At 45.6% G+C, this 14,925-nt stretch overlaps 2 protein-coding genes across 3 annotated transcripts; both read right to left on the bottom strand.

Annotated features, from left to right (window-relative positions):
• Positions 1 to 2,024: 2,024 nt before the first annotated feature.
• Positions 2,025 to 6,741, bottom strand: LOC123096537 (probable LRR receptor-like serine/threonine-protein kinase At1g05700). The gene is made up of 12 exons (XM_044518296.1): positions 6,539 to 6,741; positions 5,395 to 6,450; positions 5,145 to 5,283; positions 4,951 to 5,022; positions 4,727 to 4,798; positions 4,566 to 4,646; positions 4,263 to 4,426; positions 3,849 to 4,093; positions 3,639 to 3,765; positions 3,445 to 3,513; positions 3,154 to 3,346; positions 2,025 to 2,780 (listed from the first exon to the last, which is right to left on the bottom strand). The coding sequence occupies exons 1-12, from the start codon at positions 6,648 to 6,650 to the stop codon at positions 2,291 to 2,293; spliced, it is 2,820 nt and encodes a 939-aa protein (XP_044374231.1). The 5' UTR covers positions 6,651 to 6,741; the 3' UTR covers positions 2,025 to 2,290.
• Positions 6,742 to 8,635: 1,894 nt separating this feature from the next.
• On the bottom strand, positions 8,636 to 13,755 carry LOC123140919 (putative F-box/LRR-repeat protein At5g02700). 2 transcript variants are annotated; one of them, XR_006470099.1, is made up of 5 exons: positions 12,854 to 13,755; positions 12,622 to 12,756; positions 12,129 to 12,472; positions 10,863 to 11,132; positions 8,636 to 9,478 (listed from the first exon to the last, which is right to left on the bottom strand). XR_006470099.1 is itself a non-coding variant. In XM_044560187.1 (3 exons), the coding sequence occupies exons 1-3, from the start codon at positions 13,679 to 13,681 to the stop codon at positions 12,158 to 12,160; spliced, it is 1,278 nt and encodes a 425-aa protein (XP_044416122.1). In that variant the 5' UTR covers positions 13,682 to 13,755; the 3' UTR covers positions 11,946 to 12,157. The 2 variants fall into 2 exon arrangements, 1 of the variants encoding a protein (XP_044416122.1); XM_044560187.1 differs by lacking the exons at positions 8,636 to 9,478; positions 10,863 to 11,132 and having other exon boundaries at positions 11,946 to 12,472.
• Positions 13,756 to 14,925: the final 1,170 nt, after the last annotated feature.

Below are 14,925 nucleotides of genomic sequence, written 5' to 3'. Positions count from 1 at the left end.
GTCAGGCCCAGAGCCTCACGGACAAACCGTGGACAAGAAAAATACGTGTCCCCATCTCCGGAACTTCATAAATGGGACACAACCCATTCCCAAGGTCATGTCGTTTGATCACCTCCATCCCAGATGGGAGGCGATTCCATAGCAGTTGCCAAACAAAAGATTTTGATCTTCAGCTACAAGGGTGTTTTCTATAACTGAAAGATTCATGAAAGAGATGACCGTCGACATAAGGCATGATAAGCCGAGCCAACAGAGAAGATCCCCGAGGGGGTCAGCTGCCAAGAAACGGTGTCCAGATACTCCACGAGCATCGGCGGGAGGGCAGCCCACAAGTTGGCCCACTCCACGGTCTCCAGACGCCAAATGTCCTTCAGAATCCCATTGTGGGTTGTTGTGGAAGCCAACACCATCGGATCTGAGCAGATAGTAAACACATTTGGGAACTCAATACAAAACGGAGACCCGTCCACCCACGGGTCAAGCCAAAAGAGGTTCCACTCTCCGTTGTCAATGGAGGCAGAGAGCCCATTGCAGATCTCATGCTTGATCCGCTGGATGGACTTTCAAAAATTGGACCCCTCCCTACACTCACAGGCAAGGAGGGGTCAGCCCTGCATATACCTTGCTTGAGCAAGTTGTAACCATGATCCTCCATCTCCACGAAGTGTCCGCCAGACCCATCTCAATATAAGAGCCATGTCCATACAACAAGACGCAATAATGCCTATCCCTCCCAAGTCCTTTGGCATGCATACATCAGCCCGGTGACCATATGGTACACTGTCAGCCATCTGTCACTTGCTAGAAGTACCGGGAAAGGTCTAGTTAGAACCCATTTCGGCAAGATATACAACCCTATAATGTACATGGGGAGACTAGATAGGGAGGAGTCAATACGAATTGTCTTACTCCCTTTAGATGTAAAATGACCGCACCATGGCTTCGACCTAGACACAACCCGACCGATAAGCGGGTCGAACTCACTCAAGGGTACCCTCGAATCAGACAACGACATCCCTAAGTATATAATGGGGAAGGAGGACAACTTGCAGTTCAAGTTGTCCACAATCTGTTGTTGATCGTCATCCGAGTACCCTAAAATCACAACTTCACTCTTGTTAAAGTTGATCTTAAGACCAGACATGGCCTCAAAACATAGGAGGAATTTGAGGTTGATAACATCGGGTCCGAAGCATACTAATCTCCCGCATGATGTCGATATACTTCCTATTCATTCCTTCGTGAGTGTCCCTAATTACCTTCTTGCAGTCCGAAGCAACTCGTATGTTCTGAATGAAGGGCTAAGGACCCGCGACAAGCAAGAGTCTTGGGGCGCCCTTGACGCTGATGTATGACATGAAAATAATGTTTTTTGAGTGCGTCAAAGGATTTTTATCTAAATAATTGTTCCATTTTGCAACTCTGTTTTCCAACGTGCCCCTTTCCCCTGCCTCAGGTGTGCCATCTTTCTGGCCTAACTGAGGGGCACACCGCACACAGGTTACCCACCCCCAACCCCAAACCTAATCCCTTGCCTCTCACCGATGTCAATTTGTGTTGTAACCACTCCGAAGTTGCCTACCTCGACTAAGGCCCTGTTCGGTAATGGTCCTCTCCCGGAATCTGCCGAGTGGCTAAATGGCAACTCCACCATTTTAAACTACAGCTCCGCCAACTCCGCTCCAGGAGTTGTGGAGTGGAGCGTTGCCGAACAGCCCCTAAGTCGGCTGTTGTCGCTGCTCTACTGTTGAGGCCACTACGCCTTCGTCCTAACCACGCAAACAGGAAGAAGAATCAGCATACAAAACCCATTAGAAGCCAACAAGATGATTGCCTCTCCTTTATCTGAGAACCTAGTTATCTTTATGCATCAACCCCTTGAGGATCGTCACTATTTCATTTTTTATTTTCTCTTAGCAAATCATATTGTGCTTTCTTGACAAAGATTATTTTGCCATCACATTTTCATGTAACACTATCATCTGAATCAAAAAATGGTCACACTTGTCGATGATGTTGTACGGTTCAGCCAACAAAGAATCTTTATCCTCTTAAGTTATCTTCTAAAGTTGAAAAATCGAGATACATCAAGTATTATATACTACTCCCTCTGTAAAGAGTAATGATCTAAACGCTCTTATATTTCTTTACAAAGGGAGTACTTCATATCAGTACATTCACACTTCCCCTAATAATAATGACAATTATCGTGTAAAAACTTTTGAATTCCCTTGAGTGAAAACAAAGAATACTCGCAGAAGAGAGGTGGAGATAATCATTGTCTAAATCCTCACCTAACAGCTGGACCAGTAGACAGTATAGAGACACTGCCCAAATGCTCTTGCTCAAATGCAGTGCTGCTCTGGCTTAGATCAGTAGACATGCCACTGTTGTACTGACCATAGTCGTTCATACTGCCACCGCTGCCAGGCGTGTAAAACCCTGCATTCACATTGTCGTGTGCAGCCTCGAGCTCAAGGCACTCATGTAGCACTGCTACCACTTCAGTCATCGTGGGCCGCTCTCCGGGCTTTTGTGCCGTACACTTCAATGCGGTGTCTGCAATTTTCCACACGCTATTGACATCGTGGTCGCCACGCATGCGCGCATCCACCACATCCTCGATGTTACCACGGGCTAGGCGCTGCCGCACCCACTGAACAATGCTCGTTGGCTCAGGGTCATTCAGGATGTGTCGTTGCCCTGCGACTATCTCCAGTAGCACTACGCCAAAGCTAAAGACGTCACTCTTGTTGGTCAGCTGAAATGTAGCATGGTACCTAGTAAAGTATGTGTGAGATACATCAATGGGTCTGGTTTCAAGAACAATCGTGCAGGTCAAGTTCTTCAAGACATGTTTGGCTCAAACGAATTTCACAATAATTTGCAAATAATTCACAAATCAATTTGATTCTTGCGTAAATCAGGATTTTTGCTTAAATCGCTAAATTCAGTGTCAAAATTTCAAATTTAAGGGACTGGGTACTGAATTTTGTTTACCCTAGGAGAAAAGGTAGATCATACATTATGACCCTGCATGTATGTTGAATTGTACTAACTTCTAGACAATCGAAATATATTACTCTAGTTGTTCATAATAGGTGAGAAGTTTTTTAGAGCATAATCTGAAACACTAGACAGTTGTGCACTTACTCAGGGTCAAGGTAACCGAGGGTGCCAACCACCCTTGCTGTCGAAACATGTGTATCGTTGTTTCTATTGAAAGCCTTGAGTAGGCCAAAATCAGCAATCTTAGCCTCCAGGTTTGCATTCAGCAAGATGTTTGACGTCTTCACGTCCCTGTGAATGAGGGGCGGGTTACACCCCTTGTGCAGATACTCAAGCCCTGAATGCATCCACATGACACATCATCAACTACATCACAATCAAAATCCACGCCTTCTATATGCACCCACATGTGGGAAAACGTAATTAAAAGCTTACCTTGTGCGGATTCCAAGGCGATACGAAGTCTCTGTCTCCATGTTAAAGTTTTCATGGTGTTATCTTTCCCTGCAATGCAAATATAATAAGATGAATCACATGTATCACTTTTACAACTTTATATTTATATTACATAAATATATCATTTATGTTGCTGCGGGCTTGTAGCTTGATGATTTGATTAAATTTAATACCTCTAAGATGTTCGTCTAGGGCTCCTTCAGACATGTACTCATAGACAAGAGCCATGTATTTCATGTCCTTGCAGTACCCAATCAAGGACACAAGATTCTTGTGGTGAATTTTTGCCAACGTCTGAGCCTGAAACCAAAAAACATCCATGCACATTACCAAACTGAATCGCATTAGTCTACTTAACCTTGAACAATCACATTAATTCTCACCTCTGCCAAGAATTCTTGTTCACCTTGATCTGAAGATTCAGACCTCAGTTTGACAGCCACTTGTGTGCCATCCTCCAACGAACCATGATAAACTTTCCCAAACCCCCCTTTACCAATTACTCGCTCGAAGCCATTTGTGATGGCCTCTAATTCACTATATGTGAACCGGCGGTTATCGAGTCGCAACGAGTTGTGCCCCTTGATATTCGCCTCATCCAGCCGCTTGATATTGCCGCTTGTCCTTCCTTCATAAAGCAATCACACTAACTGATGTTACTTAATCACTTCACACTTGCATTCATGAGGTACCATATGCATCTTTGATGCAGAGGCCAGGGATAATGAAAACTTTTATTTTCTAAGAACACTTGCATTCTTGAGTTCAGTGTTATGTATTTCTGTATGGTTTCTTACCTTGCCTTCTCCTTCTCATGCAAATGAGAAGAACTGACAGTAGCAGAATCACTAGTACTGCAACTACGGGAACAACAACATAGACGGCAACCATAGAGCTTCTCTTCTTTTTTGGAGGCTGACAGTAGTCGCCGCTGCTGCAGAGGTTTGGATTTTTACCATATCTAGCAAAACAAAGAGAAGGATGAGTAAATCATGCTGATGAATTAAGATATATAAAATGTATGTTGAACAAAAAGGTCAAATAAGATCTTAGAACTACTCCATATCATTGAAAAAATTCTGATGCTAGAGGGTACTAACCTGAGTGTTAGGGAGCCATCTTGAGTTCTTTTCACAAGGCCAGGAGGAATTGATCCACTGAGTTGATTGTCTGTCAGATCTCTGAAAGAAACACAACAGTTTTTTTTTATGCCACGTTTACTACTAATGGATTTGAAAAACACATACCATGGATTACTTACAGAAGTGTGAGCGACGACAACTGCGACAGGCTGTCGGGAATTGAGCCCGTAAGATTATTGCGTGACAAATCCCTATGAATTTGCAAAAACCAGTTAAGCGTTTCGATTGCTTCAGAATAAAATTGGCATTGCAATGACTAGCTTAACGATCTCTTACTTACAAGTACTGTATTTACTCAAAAAAAAATACTTACAAGTACTGTATTTACTCAAAAAGTACTTACAAGTACTGTAGACCTTTGAGGCCGGCAAACGAAGATGACAAGTTGCCGCTGAGGCCACTGGAAGATAGATTCCTGCAACATATATACAACTGCAGCTCAACATATATACTTTTAACAGGAAACAGAACATTCAGAAACTTATAACTCACAACACTTTTAACAGGAAACAGAACATTCAGAAGCATATGACTCACAAGCCTGTGACACTTGGTGGGGTGGAAACAGCATAGCTGCAACCCAATCCTTTCCACGCGAAATTCTTGGGCACGCAGGGATCGCCCATCCAGTTCTTCTTCACCTGGTACTTGCCTCTGATCGCCGCGATGGCAGACACTGTTACATTTCTCAGCAGCAGCAACACAAAAATCTGTCAGCTGAGTATAATTAAATTAACTGCTTCGTTGATCCTACTGTTGCATCTGAAGAAAATGACTCCTAGCTTACCATCCTGAGTGGCCGTGGTTATGCCAGTGGTGGGCAGGACGGAGAAGATCTCAAGGGCGTTGAGGATGGGCGGCAGCATGGAGTTGCCGGTGGCATTGAGCGAGACGTTGTACTGGTGGTACCCGTGGTTGGGGATGGAGTTGAAGACGGCGTTGGTGTAGAGGTACTGCGGTGTGAAGCCCTTGCCAAGCCAGAGCTGGCCGTTGAGGGTGACGTAGAACTGCCGCACGGCACTCACGGGGAGGGGCTGCAGCTCGGAGAAGTGCAGGATGCAGACGTACCCGGGATCCGGACTGCTGGCGCTAGGCTCGGCATCCCAGCTGAACACGATCGGGCTGGAGGAGTTGACGGGGGTGATGGCCGTCTGCATCACGGCGGACGGCGCGTCGAAGCTGTCGTCATCGATGTTCTGCACCTTCTTGTCCGTCGAGACCTCCGTCCACTCCGCCCGCTTGCTCGTCGGGATCCAAAAGCGGTCGTGCGGGTCGTCGGGGTATCTGAGGATCACGCCATCATCCCGGCCAAAGTTGGCTCTGGTGTGAAGAACCAGCCCCTGCGTCGCGTTGGCCATCGGGTAGAGCCCGTTCTTGAGGGGCCTTAGGTCGAGGGCGGAAATGAACGGCGTCCCGGAGCCGGTGTTCACGAGGCACACCTGCACGGACTCGCCGGGGACGACGGCGATGATCTCGTAGATCACCGGCGTGTTGGCGTTCGAGATGTTCACGGTCGTCCAATAGTTGACGCCGACGTGCAGGTCGAAGACAGGCGCTATGTCGAGGCCGTCGTAGTTGCCGTACCAGAACTTGGCCCGGATGAGGTACTTGAGCCCGGCCACGAGGGAGCGGAGTGTGTAGCAGCTGCGCGTGCCGGCGCCGCCGCCGAAGCTGCGCACGTTGTGCCAGCTCCTGCCCATCGTCGGTGTGATGTACTCGGATGACATGTTGTAGTTGGTGCCGGCGTCGATGAAGCCGGCGTCGGAGATGAAGCGCAGCTTGGTGACGCCGTCCACGTAGCCCGCGGCACTCTCTGGCAGACCGCAGTCCAAGTTAATGAAACCTGCACGGCAGACGCAAAAATAAGCTGTGGCAATGTTTGTGAAGGTAATAATGACATGAAACGTCGGAAGCATGTACGATGGGCTCACCTAAGTTATCGACCTGCCCATGGACTTGAAGAACGCCGCCGAGGCCGGCGATGCCGAGAAGAAGCGGCCACAGCCACCGGGCCTCCATTGCTCTCCGCCGCTGTCCTTCCATGGTGCATGTGCCAGCAGCTATACACAGGACATAGATTATATGCAGGTACAAACGTAAGTCTAACCATCTTGTCTAGGACTAATAATTCAAACACCACATGTCAATCAGTTCATAGAAATGGGTGTGGTACAACTTAATTACCGTACCTACTTGGGGCTGATCACATGGGTGATGGGTTGACTTGCATCCTGAGTCAGTCAACCGCCTTGCTGGGTCTGGTTGGACGTGCATGGATGCCCTTGATGATTAGACTTCTCACCTTTCCCTGCGCGATTATCGCGACGGCCAGTTCCTTTAATCATGCAAGCGGGCGCTCTTATACAGTTGACTTCTGATATGTGTGTGCAGCTCGTTTTTCTCTTCTCCAATAAAGGTCGTTTTTATTAAATTAAAATGTACTAGTATCAATTAGATACTATCGAAACAATTGAGCAACAGGCCCCCTGCATAGTTAAAGTGCACACAGCCACACTCCAGCAGTCTGGCTAGAAAATAAAAACGACATGACGGCAATAGTTAAACCATAGAAGATCGACCATTATGCATATGTCAAAGTCGCTGGGGGAGGTGGACCCATCCGGAGATTATGCTACAACCCATGTTGAGTTGAAACCTCCAAATCATGGCGGTGGACCGACATCTGATTAAGACCTTGAAATATGACACCCACTCTGAGTCAGCAGCTAAATCATCTCTCCTTACAGATAAAATTGAGAAAGCAAAGGAGATTATGGCCCAGAAATCCAACATCAAGGAGCTGCTGGAAAAAATTGACGAATTGAAGAAGCAACTTATGGCCTTGTCGGAGCCCCAGAATACATTGAGCAATGGCAGCAATCATGCGTGAGGGGAAGAGCCAGAACCGCACTTTCCATGGTTATGGCACATCATCTAGCCGTCGAAATACGAAAAATTACAAAGTTGATCCCCAGGAAATATAGATTGGCACAGTCTATATTTCATTTGCAGGAAATCTGCTAGCAACAAAACCCTAGCCGAATTACTGCATTCGGAACATAGAGCAGGCTATTAGAACCAATGCAAATTACTTAGACAGTTTGTGAATCAGCATAGATAATTGTTAGTAGAAAAACCCGAACTTTAAGCCTCGAGGCAAGAAACCAAGTGGTTGACCTGGGCCTCGTCGGGTAGTTAGATCATCTTTGTTAATCCTTTAAAAATGATCATAGAAGATAAAGAACGAGGGCAAAAACTCAAATCAATTTATATGAACAAAGCTTATTTCATGATTGTAGTCGAAAGATTACAAAATTTGCTAATTATGGAAAGGACGCGGCTGTGCTATGTTCCAATGATGCTCTGTTTCTTCTTCAAAAGTACTCCCTCCGTTTCTAAATATAAGTCCTTTTAGAGATTCCACTCTAGAGACTACGTTCGAATGTATATAGACGTGTTTTAGAGTATAAGTTCACTTATTTTGCTCCATAGGCAGTCTATATTGAAATCTCTTAAAAGACTTATATTTAGGAAAGGAGGGAGTATCATGTTTCTTCTTCTTGAACCACTCTGACTCATGAATGTCAAACCAGGTAGTATGACCCATTGTGTAATGCCTTGCTAATATCAAGAGTGTGGTTTTGTGTAGCTTGAGCTACACGATACCCCTTATCTTAGCTATCCATTTTGGCATCAAGATCCGTGCAGGCACATTTGTCATTTTGTTTCTCTCAAACGAAACAATGTATAAACTTCCAACTTTGCAGGACAAGAAAACATTCTAATTACTACGTGGGAAAAAACTTTCAGATTTTTTCATGCATTTAAAATGCTAAAAAATATTTTTTTTAATCAAAAAAATCCTCATTTTGTATATTTATGTCGGTCCAAAAAATATGAAAGTTTTTTCACACATTGAAGTTGTAAAGTTTGTTTGATCTGCAAAGTTTGAAGTTCATATGTTCTTTCATTTGAGAGAAACAAAAAAGAGAAATCTGCTTGTTGCAAGTTAGTTGGAGAGTACGGATCTCAAAGCAGTGTTAAAGGGCTGAAGATAAGAGGTTTCATGTAGGACGAGCTACAAAGGAACTTTGTGTAATATCAAAGGGTCCTTCCCAAGGTGGAGAAAGCTTGTCATGCAGTTCTCTTCTCTATGAGGCGGAGCACTAGGTTGCCTTCCTTAACAGAATGGCCTTTGATCCCAGTGGCGGAGCTAGGTAGCCAAAGCTGGGCGGGCCGGTACAAAGGAAGGCCACTAATTTTTGTCCTCATGTCCCAATTCACTTCAAACCTCTGCACTGTATTTGCTCTCGGCAGGGTGGGCCATGACCCATTTTTGTAACACATAGCTCCGCCATTGTTTGACCCGGCGGCTATGGTAGTGACTCAAGTTTTGTTAGTAGATGGCGGATCTGGAGAGTGTGACCTCTTGTTCCTCCTCGAGGAGATCAATGTTATCTTGTCTTGCCTACTCGGCTTCCACTTCTGTGTAGGCGGCAACGCATGGGGAGTCATGAACGATGTCACTCGGCAAGACGGCTTCTGCTCCATACACCAAGAAGAAAGGTAACCCATTGATCTATTGGGAGTAGTCAGCAGACTCCAAAGAACATAAGGTAGCTTGTCAACCCAACAATCGACTACTCTCCAAAGCTACCTGAAGTCTAGGCTTGAGGCCTTGCAAGTGAGCCCATTGGTCCATCCGACTTGCCCATTGGACCGTGGATGAGCCAGTGACGCAACGTCGAGCCGGATTCCTTCCTCTTCTCTTAGCCGGATTCCTTCCTCTTCTCTTGGCAGTATTGTCAGCTTATTCTCCTTGCGAGAGGTTGGATCTGATCTCCGGAAAGGAGGTCCGCTTATTTACTTATCTGAAAAAGCAAAAGGTAGGTAGGCTGTTTCAGAGAAGAGTACGTGGGTTTTCACATAGCTGGATATGAAAGAGACCCTAATGAGCAGCTTTTATTATTATTTGCCACTGATAATACTGCGCATGTCTCTGATAAACTCGAGGGTCGTTGCTCCATCAAGTTTCCTGATGGGCTTGGCCTCAATGCACTTTGTGAACTTATCCATCATAACTAGAAAATGTGTGTATCTGCCAGAACGGTCCAACCATATCAAGTCTCCATATGGCAAAGGGCCAAGTGATAGGGATGATCCTCAAAGCTTGAGCCGGCATATGGGGCTACGTGGAGTATAACTGGCATCCAACACACGCCTTAACCAAAAGCTCTGCATCAACAGTGATGTTAGCCAGAAGAAACCACGCGCGAAAGGCTTTGGAGACAACCTATCTAGCAGAGAATGATGTCCACAGTCGCCTGAATGGATTTCTTGCAAAATCATCTTCGTCTGGAGAGACGCAACGCTGGCATTGTTTTTCGAAAAGGTGAAATACCCACGGCCTCTGCATCTCTTGATGCACATAGCCATATTATTAAAGATGCAAAATCCAGCAGCCGAACAAAATCGACCCGAAAAAAAAGCGAAAGAAAAACCTGAGGCCGCATGCCTTGTGACAGTAGCTCCACCAGATAGCCACTAACCCTATGTTACAAGACAACATCAAAACGGAAAATAACTCCTAGGCTACGCCTTCAAGAAGGAATTGCCTCACGTTGGCATATGTCGGAAGCGATATGCTTGTATAGCTAACCATTGATGATGGCATATGCCTTGGCCTGACGGACAATCTGCTGTGCTTCGACCTCGTCAGCCAGCAAATCCTTGTTCGCCAGGTACGCCTTTAGGGCACCGTCCAATCCGGGTTGACTACCAAGACCGAATGAAAGAAACTACGAAAGCTGACTATGAGTCCACCTATGATTGACCTCTATGGGCTTTGTTTCTCGTTCAAGAATTAATGGTTTAAAAAAGCGGTTTAACAGAGTGCATAGTTATATCACAAGAACGACAGATTCTACAGTCAAGAATCTGCGCCAATTCCCACAGTCTAGAGAAAAGTATTTTCCTTTATTCCAGTACTACATTATACAACAGTAGAGTGAACAAGTGCGTGTTCAGTTAATCTCTGAACACTCACATTGCTCACGCGTAGCAGGCAGCCAATGTATAACTCCATAATTAACACACACAAAATAACCGTGTACTATGTTCCTTCGCCCCAAAATATAAGACGTTTTGGTAGGCTAAAATGGAGGTAGTACAAAAATGGATCATTTGAAGTAAAACAACAACAAATTATATACCTCATAGGCATAAAAATGGCTCGGTTCACAAAATAAGCCTTACCTTAAAGGCGACGCAGCTTGTGAAGGGACGGCATGAGTAGGAACATCAGGAGCGCAACTTCCAGGGCAATAGGCGTCGTTCTAGGATGAGCGAGCAAATAGACAGGCGTGCTTCGATGCGCCGGTGATGCCGGCCTTGACCAATGTGTTGTTTAGAACCTCTGCAGAAACATTATTTCCTCACGATCAAGGCGGTTGTCCAATTAGAGGCCAAGTTTGTATCTCTAAATGTGCAGTCATGCACATTACTGTCTGCTGAATGAATGAAGTCCTGAAGTTTTCATAAAATGAAATAAAATTCAGCTGTGTGGAGACATTTGATTCTACATGTTGTTCAAATGGAAATTGGTTCTCTCTGAATGTAAAAGGATAATGTATCCCATCTATTACATAAGTAGAAAATTCTTGATTTGAGCATGACGATGAATCGAATATCAACTGAGTCCTTAAACTACCACACTAGAAATATTTGATAATTTTTGACCGTGTATGACCAGGAGGAATGAATATCAAGAATTCAAGATGCAGTTGCTCTGCTGCAGGATTTAACGGAGACAAAAAAAATTCAAAGCACTAGCACAGAACATACAGATTTTCTAACTTTTTCAAAGTTATCATCATTTGGACCTCCAATACGAAGAAATACAATAATTTGTGTACCAGACACTTCTTCAGATCAAAAAACGAGATTAATTTTGCAAGTAAGATGGTGTAATAGGGAATGAAGCATATCAACCAACATACACAGTCAAGTATTGCATACGGTCTCAAAAATAAAGTATTGCATACAGGACACTCAACCAGTAGATTTGATATCTCAAATCACTAGGGAGCAAATAGGGATTTTAAAAACAAACATCCCATCATTTATGATAAATCATGTTAACTTTTACTCCTTCACCTTGTTACTGAAAGCATAAGCTATGATTCTCACAAAAGAAGACCACGCGACAGAACAGTGCTTCATCAAGTTACTTGCTAATTTTTTTTATTTTTTTTGGTAGAACCAAATATTCTTTTCCCCCCAAACAAAGCAAGATTTCATAGCCATACATTAATTGCTGAATCAGAATGAACAACTAGGTTGAGGTCATTCGCAATCTAGAATGCCAAAGACATGCCACATCTCAATAACATGACGAGTAAAATACCAGTTGCATGACAATCTCTAAAGCATTACACACAAGTCACAAAGTGCCATGTTTCCAGTTCTGCACAGTGACAAGACATGCCACAAAACCTGAAGGGGCACAACAATCTAGTCAACCTTGTCCACAAGGCCACTGGAGGGATCCGTCAAGAACAGAATATGGTCAAAAGGTTGCCAACATCAGCAGCTGTAAATTCAAGTTGAGCATTTGGAGAAGGCCTGCTATCAACATGTAGCTGACTGTGTTGATCAGCTACCCATTCCTCAGTATATTGGTCCTTGACACCAAACCTCATTAACTCGAGCACTTTACCATTCAGGAGAAAGAACTTGGCAAAGTTGACATCTGTTCTGCTGCCAATATAAAGCTTCAACTCTACTTCTCTGAGATGATCGAGGCATTCGATAGGATCTTGTGGTTGAAGATGATGCACATTCTCCATATCATTTCCAGGACATGACTGAAACAAAATAATAAAGACAATTACACAATAGAAACACTGAACCCCACCTGACAAGTAAAACAAGGATTAATTCATTGGAAAATGTATGAAATGACCGTGAAGCTATTTTTTAACACCAAAAACTATCGAAGAAAGAAGAGAGTCACCGTGATGTAGAGCTTCTCCAAGCAAGGAAATTTTTTGAGGAAGACTATGACTGCATCAAGATTAGGGCCACTAGACGTGAGATGCAAAACCTTGACGCTGCGCATCAGAGCTTTCAAGTTGCCAGCAACCAATCCCTGATAACAGAGAAGGCATAAACATACAACAGGATCAGAAAGAAGCCTACTAATATGACGCGTAATACTGAATCTTAGATTAGATGGCCACAGCTACCTCAGAAATTGCAGACCCAAGCTTGAGTTTAGTAAAGTCGTCTGTCATGAAGCCAAAGGTCTCGAGTTTCGGTGCCTTGATTAGCCGGATGGTTGAGTCTGGAAGAGGATTAATTCTGATCAATCTTTCCAGTCTGGGGGCATTTTCTATGACTAGTTGACAGCCATGCCGACCGTCGTTTGTGCCGATTCTCTTGAGAGTTGGTGAATTGATGACCAGATAGTAGAAGCCGTGGCACCTGTCCAGCAGCAAGCTCTGGAGGACAGGGCAGCCATCGAGCAGGCCGTGGAGGGTGTCTTCCCGTACGAAGATAAATCTCATGCTGAGCTTCTCAAGGCAAGGGAAGTTAAACGGCGGCGGCGCGTCGTCGACAAAGAACCTGCAGTTGCCGAAGCTGGCCACGCGCAGGGTCGTTGCGAAGCGGAGGACGGACAGCGGCATCGGAATTTCGTACCGAGGGAGCCATAGGTCGATCTCCTGAAGATCTCGGAGGGCCGGGGACCCGAGCCAGCCGTCGGGGTCGATGATGTGGAGCCAGGCGGTCAGGAAGCGGCGCGCGGGGCCCGGGTGATCGGAGAGGATCTTGGACACGGCGGCGGCGCGGTCGCGGACGCGCCCGTCGATGTGGGAAACGTCGAGGTTGAGCGGGGAGGAGCGCCATAGGGGACGCCAGCGGCGGGAGAGGGATGTGGTGCGCATGGCGGAGTCGACGGGGAGGAGGGATATGATTATGCTGAGGATCTCACCGGGGAGAGAGCTAATCAGATCGATTTCCGGCGGTTCCGGTGCCGTCTTGGCTACAGGAAGCGCCGCCGCCGCCGCCGCCATGGTCTAGGGCACACGAGGAGTGACACTGAGCAAACTTCACGCAGATCTGGCTTCTCTCCAGCGCAGGCAACAGGCAAGAGGCCGAAATGGAGCAAAATAATGGGCTGGGCTGCAGGACGTGGTGTTATGCACAGTTTTTTTTTTCATATAGTTGTGAATGATACCATACAGACTAGCAAGTAGATATGGCACACCAAAATGAGCCACGCAGTTTAGATATATTATAACTGAGCATCTTCCCAGCCCTCCCAGGCTATCAGTGTTTGTAGTCGTGGGATCGTTATTTTTGGATGTTTCAACCGTTCGATTAGCTGTGAACCAAACCACCGAGCGCTAATTCACAGGGCCGCTACTCCCGTAACAATATCGGAAGCCTGCCGTGAAACTGGGCCTAATGGGCTTTAATCCAGCGTGGGGCAAAGTACAGACACAACGACGTTTCAGCAACAACCTGATGCAGCCCTTCCGCTTCTTCAACCTTGGCACGCCCATGATCTCGCGATTAGGGTTGTCTTTGCCGCCGCCACTGCTCTCCTCCTGCATCGTCGACAGCTGCAGCCACCCTGCCGCCTCCTCCTTGATGCGTCCTTCCATCCTATTCTCTCCTCCTTGCCCCGTGGTTCACACTTCTCTTGACTTCACAACGGCGAAACCCTTCTCATCTCACGGTGGCGCGAGGAAACCGTGACGAGCACTCCCCGTCTGTCTTGGTGGCGTGAGGATGAAGGTAATTGCTAGATGCTTACTAAATCAACCTCTCCTCCAGTGATCTTCTCGAGAGAAAACTGCCTGATGTTCCGTCTCCCCAATGGATCTCCTCTTGCGTCATCTCACGACAGCCGTCGAGCAGGTATAAACATCAGTTTCTCCATTTTAGATAGGCCAGTGAGGTAAATTTCATCATGGAGAAGACTCAATCATGGTTTCTTTTTATTGTGCACTATCCTTTAGTGTAGTGCAAAATATTTCACCTACAGGCAGAGTTGAGAGAACTAGAATGGGGCAAGGACCTTTATGCATCGGCTAACACAACAACAGTGCCCAGTGACATTCACCGGACCATCAATGCCAACCTTCAAGTCCAAGGTCTTGCTTTCTCAGTATTTTGCGTTGCCTTTCATACATTACCAACAATGTGCTTTCTTTCTGGCTGCATAACTACCCTTTGTGGTCTGGACTCTGGAATATGCCTGCAACAATCGAGTCAAATGAATATTTATTGAAGTTTGCGGCATTTATGTAAA

The sequence above is a fragment of the Triticum aestivum genome, chromosome 1B, assembly GCF_018294505.1.
Source record: "Triticum aestivum cultivar Chinese Spring chromosome 1B, IWGSC CS RefSeq v2.1, whole genome shotgun sequence".
NCBI lineage: Eukaryota > Viridiplantae > Streptophyta > Magnoliopsida > Poales > Poaceae > Triticum > Triticum aestivum.
The sequence above is the reverse complement of the archived record's forward strand: the minus strand, read 5'-3'. Positions and strand labels throughout refer to the sequence as shown.

What these genes read in the sequence shown, in the direction of transcription:
- LOC123140919 (XM_044560187.1), bottom strand. Translation starts at nt 13,681, where the DNA reads ATGGCGGCGGCGGCGGCGGCGCTTCCTGTAGCCAAGACGGCACCGGAA. An exon ending in TTGGGTCTGCAATTTCTGAG is followed by an intron (nt 12,757 to 12,853) that starts GTAGCTGTGGCC and finishes CTCTGTTATCAG; the next exon opens with GGATTGGTTGCTGGCAACTT. An exon ending in TGGAGAAGCTCTACATCACG is followed by an intron (nt 12,473 to 12,621) that starts GTGACTCTCTTC and finishes ATTTTGTTTCAG; the next exon opens with TCATGTCCTGGAAATGATAT.
- LOC123096537 (XM_044518296.1), bottom strand. Translation starts at nt 6,650, where the DNA reads ATGGAAGGACAGCGGCGGAGAGCAATGGAGGCCCGGTGGCTGTGGCCG. An exon ending in CATGAGAAGGAGAAGGCAAG is followed by an intron (nt 4,094 to 4,262) that starts GTAAGAAACCAT and finishes TGCTTTATGAAG; the next exon opens with GAAGGACAAGCGGCAATATC. An exon ending in CCTAGACGAACATCTTAGAG is followed by an intron (nt 3,514 to 3,638) that starts GTATTAAATTTA and finishes TTTGCATTGCAG; the next exon opens with GGAAAGATAACACCATGAAA.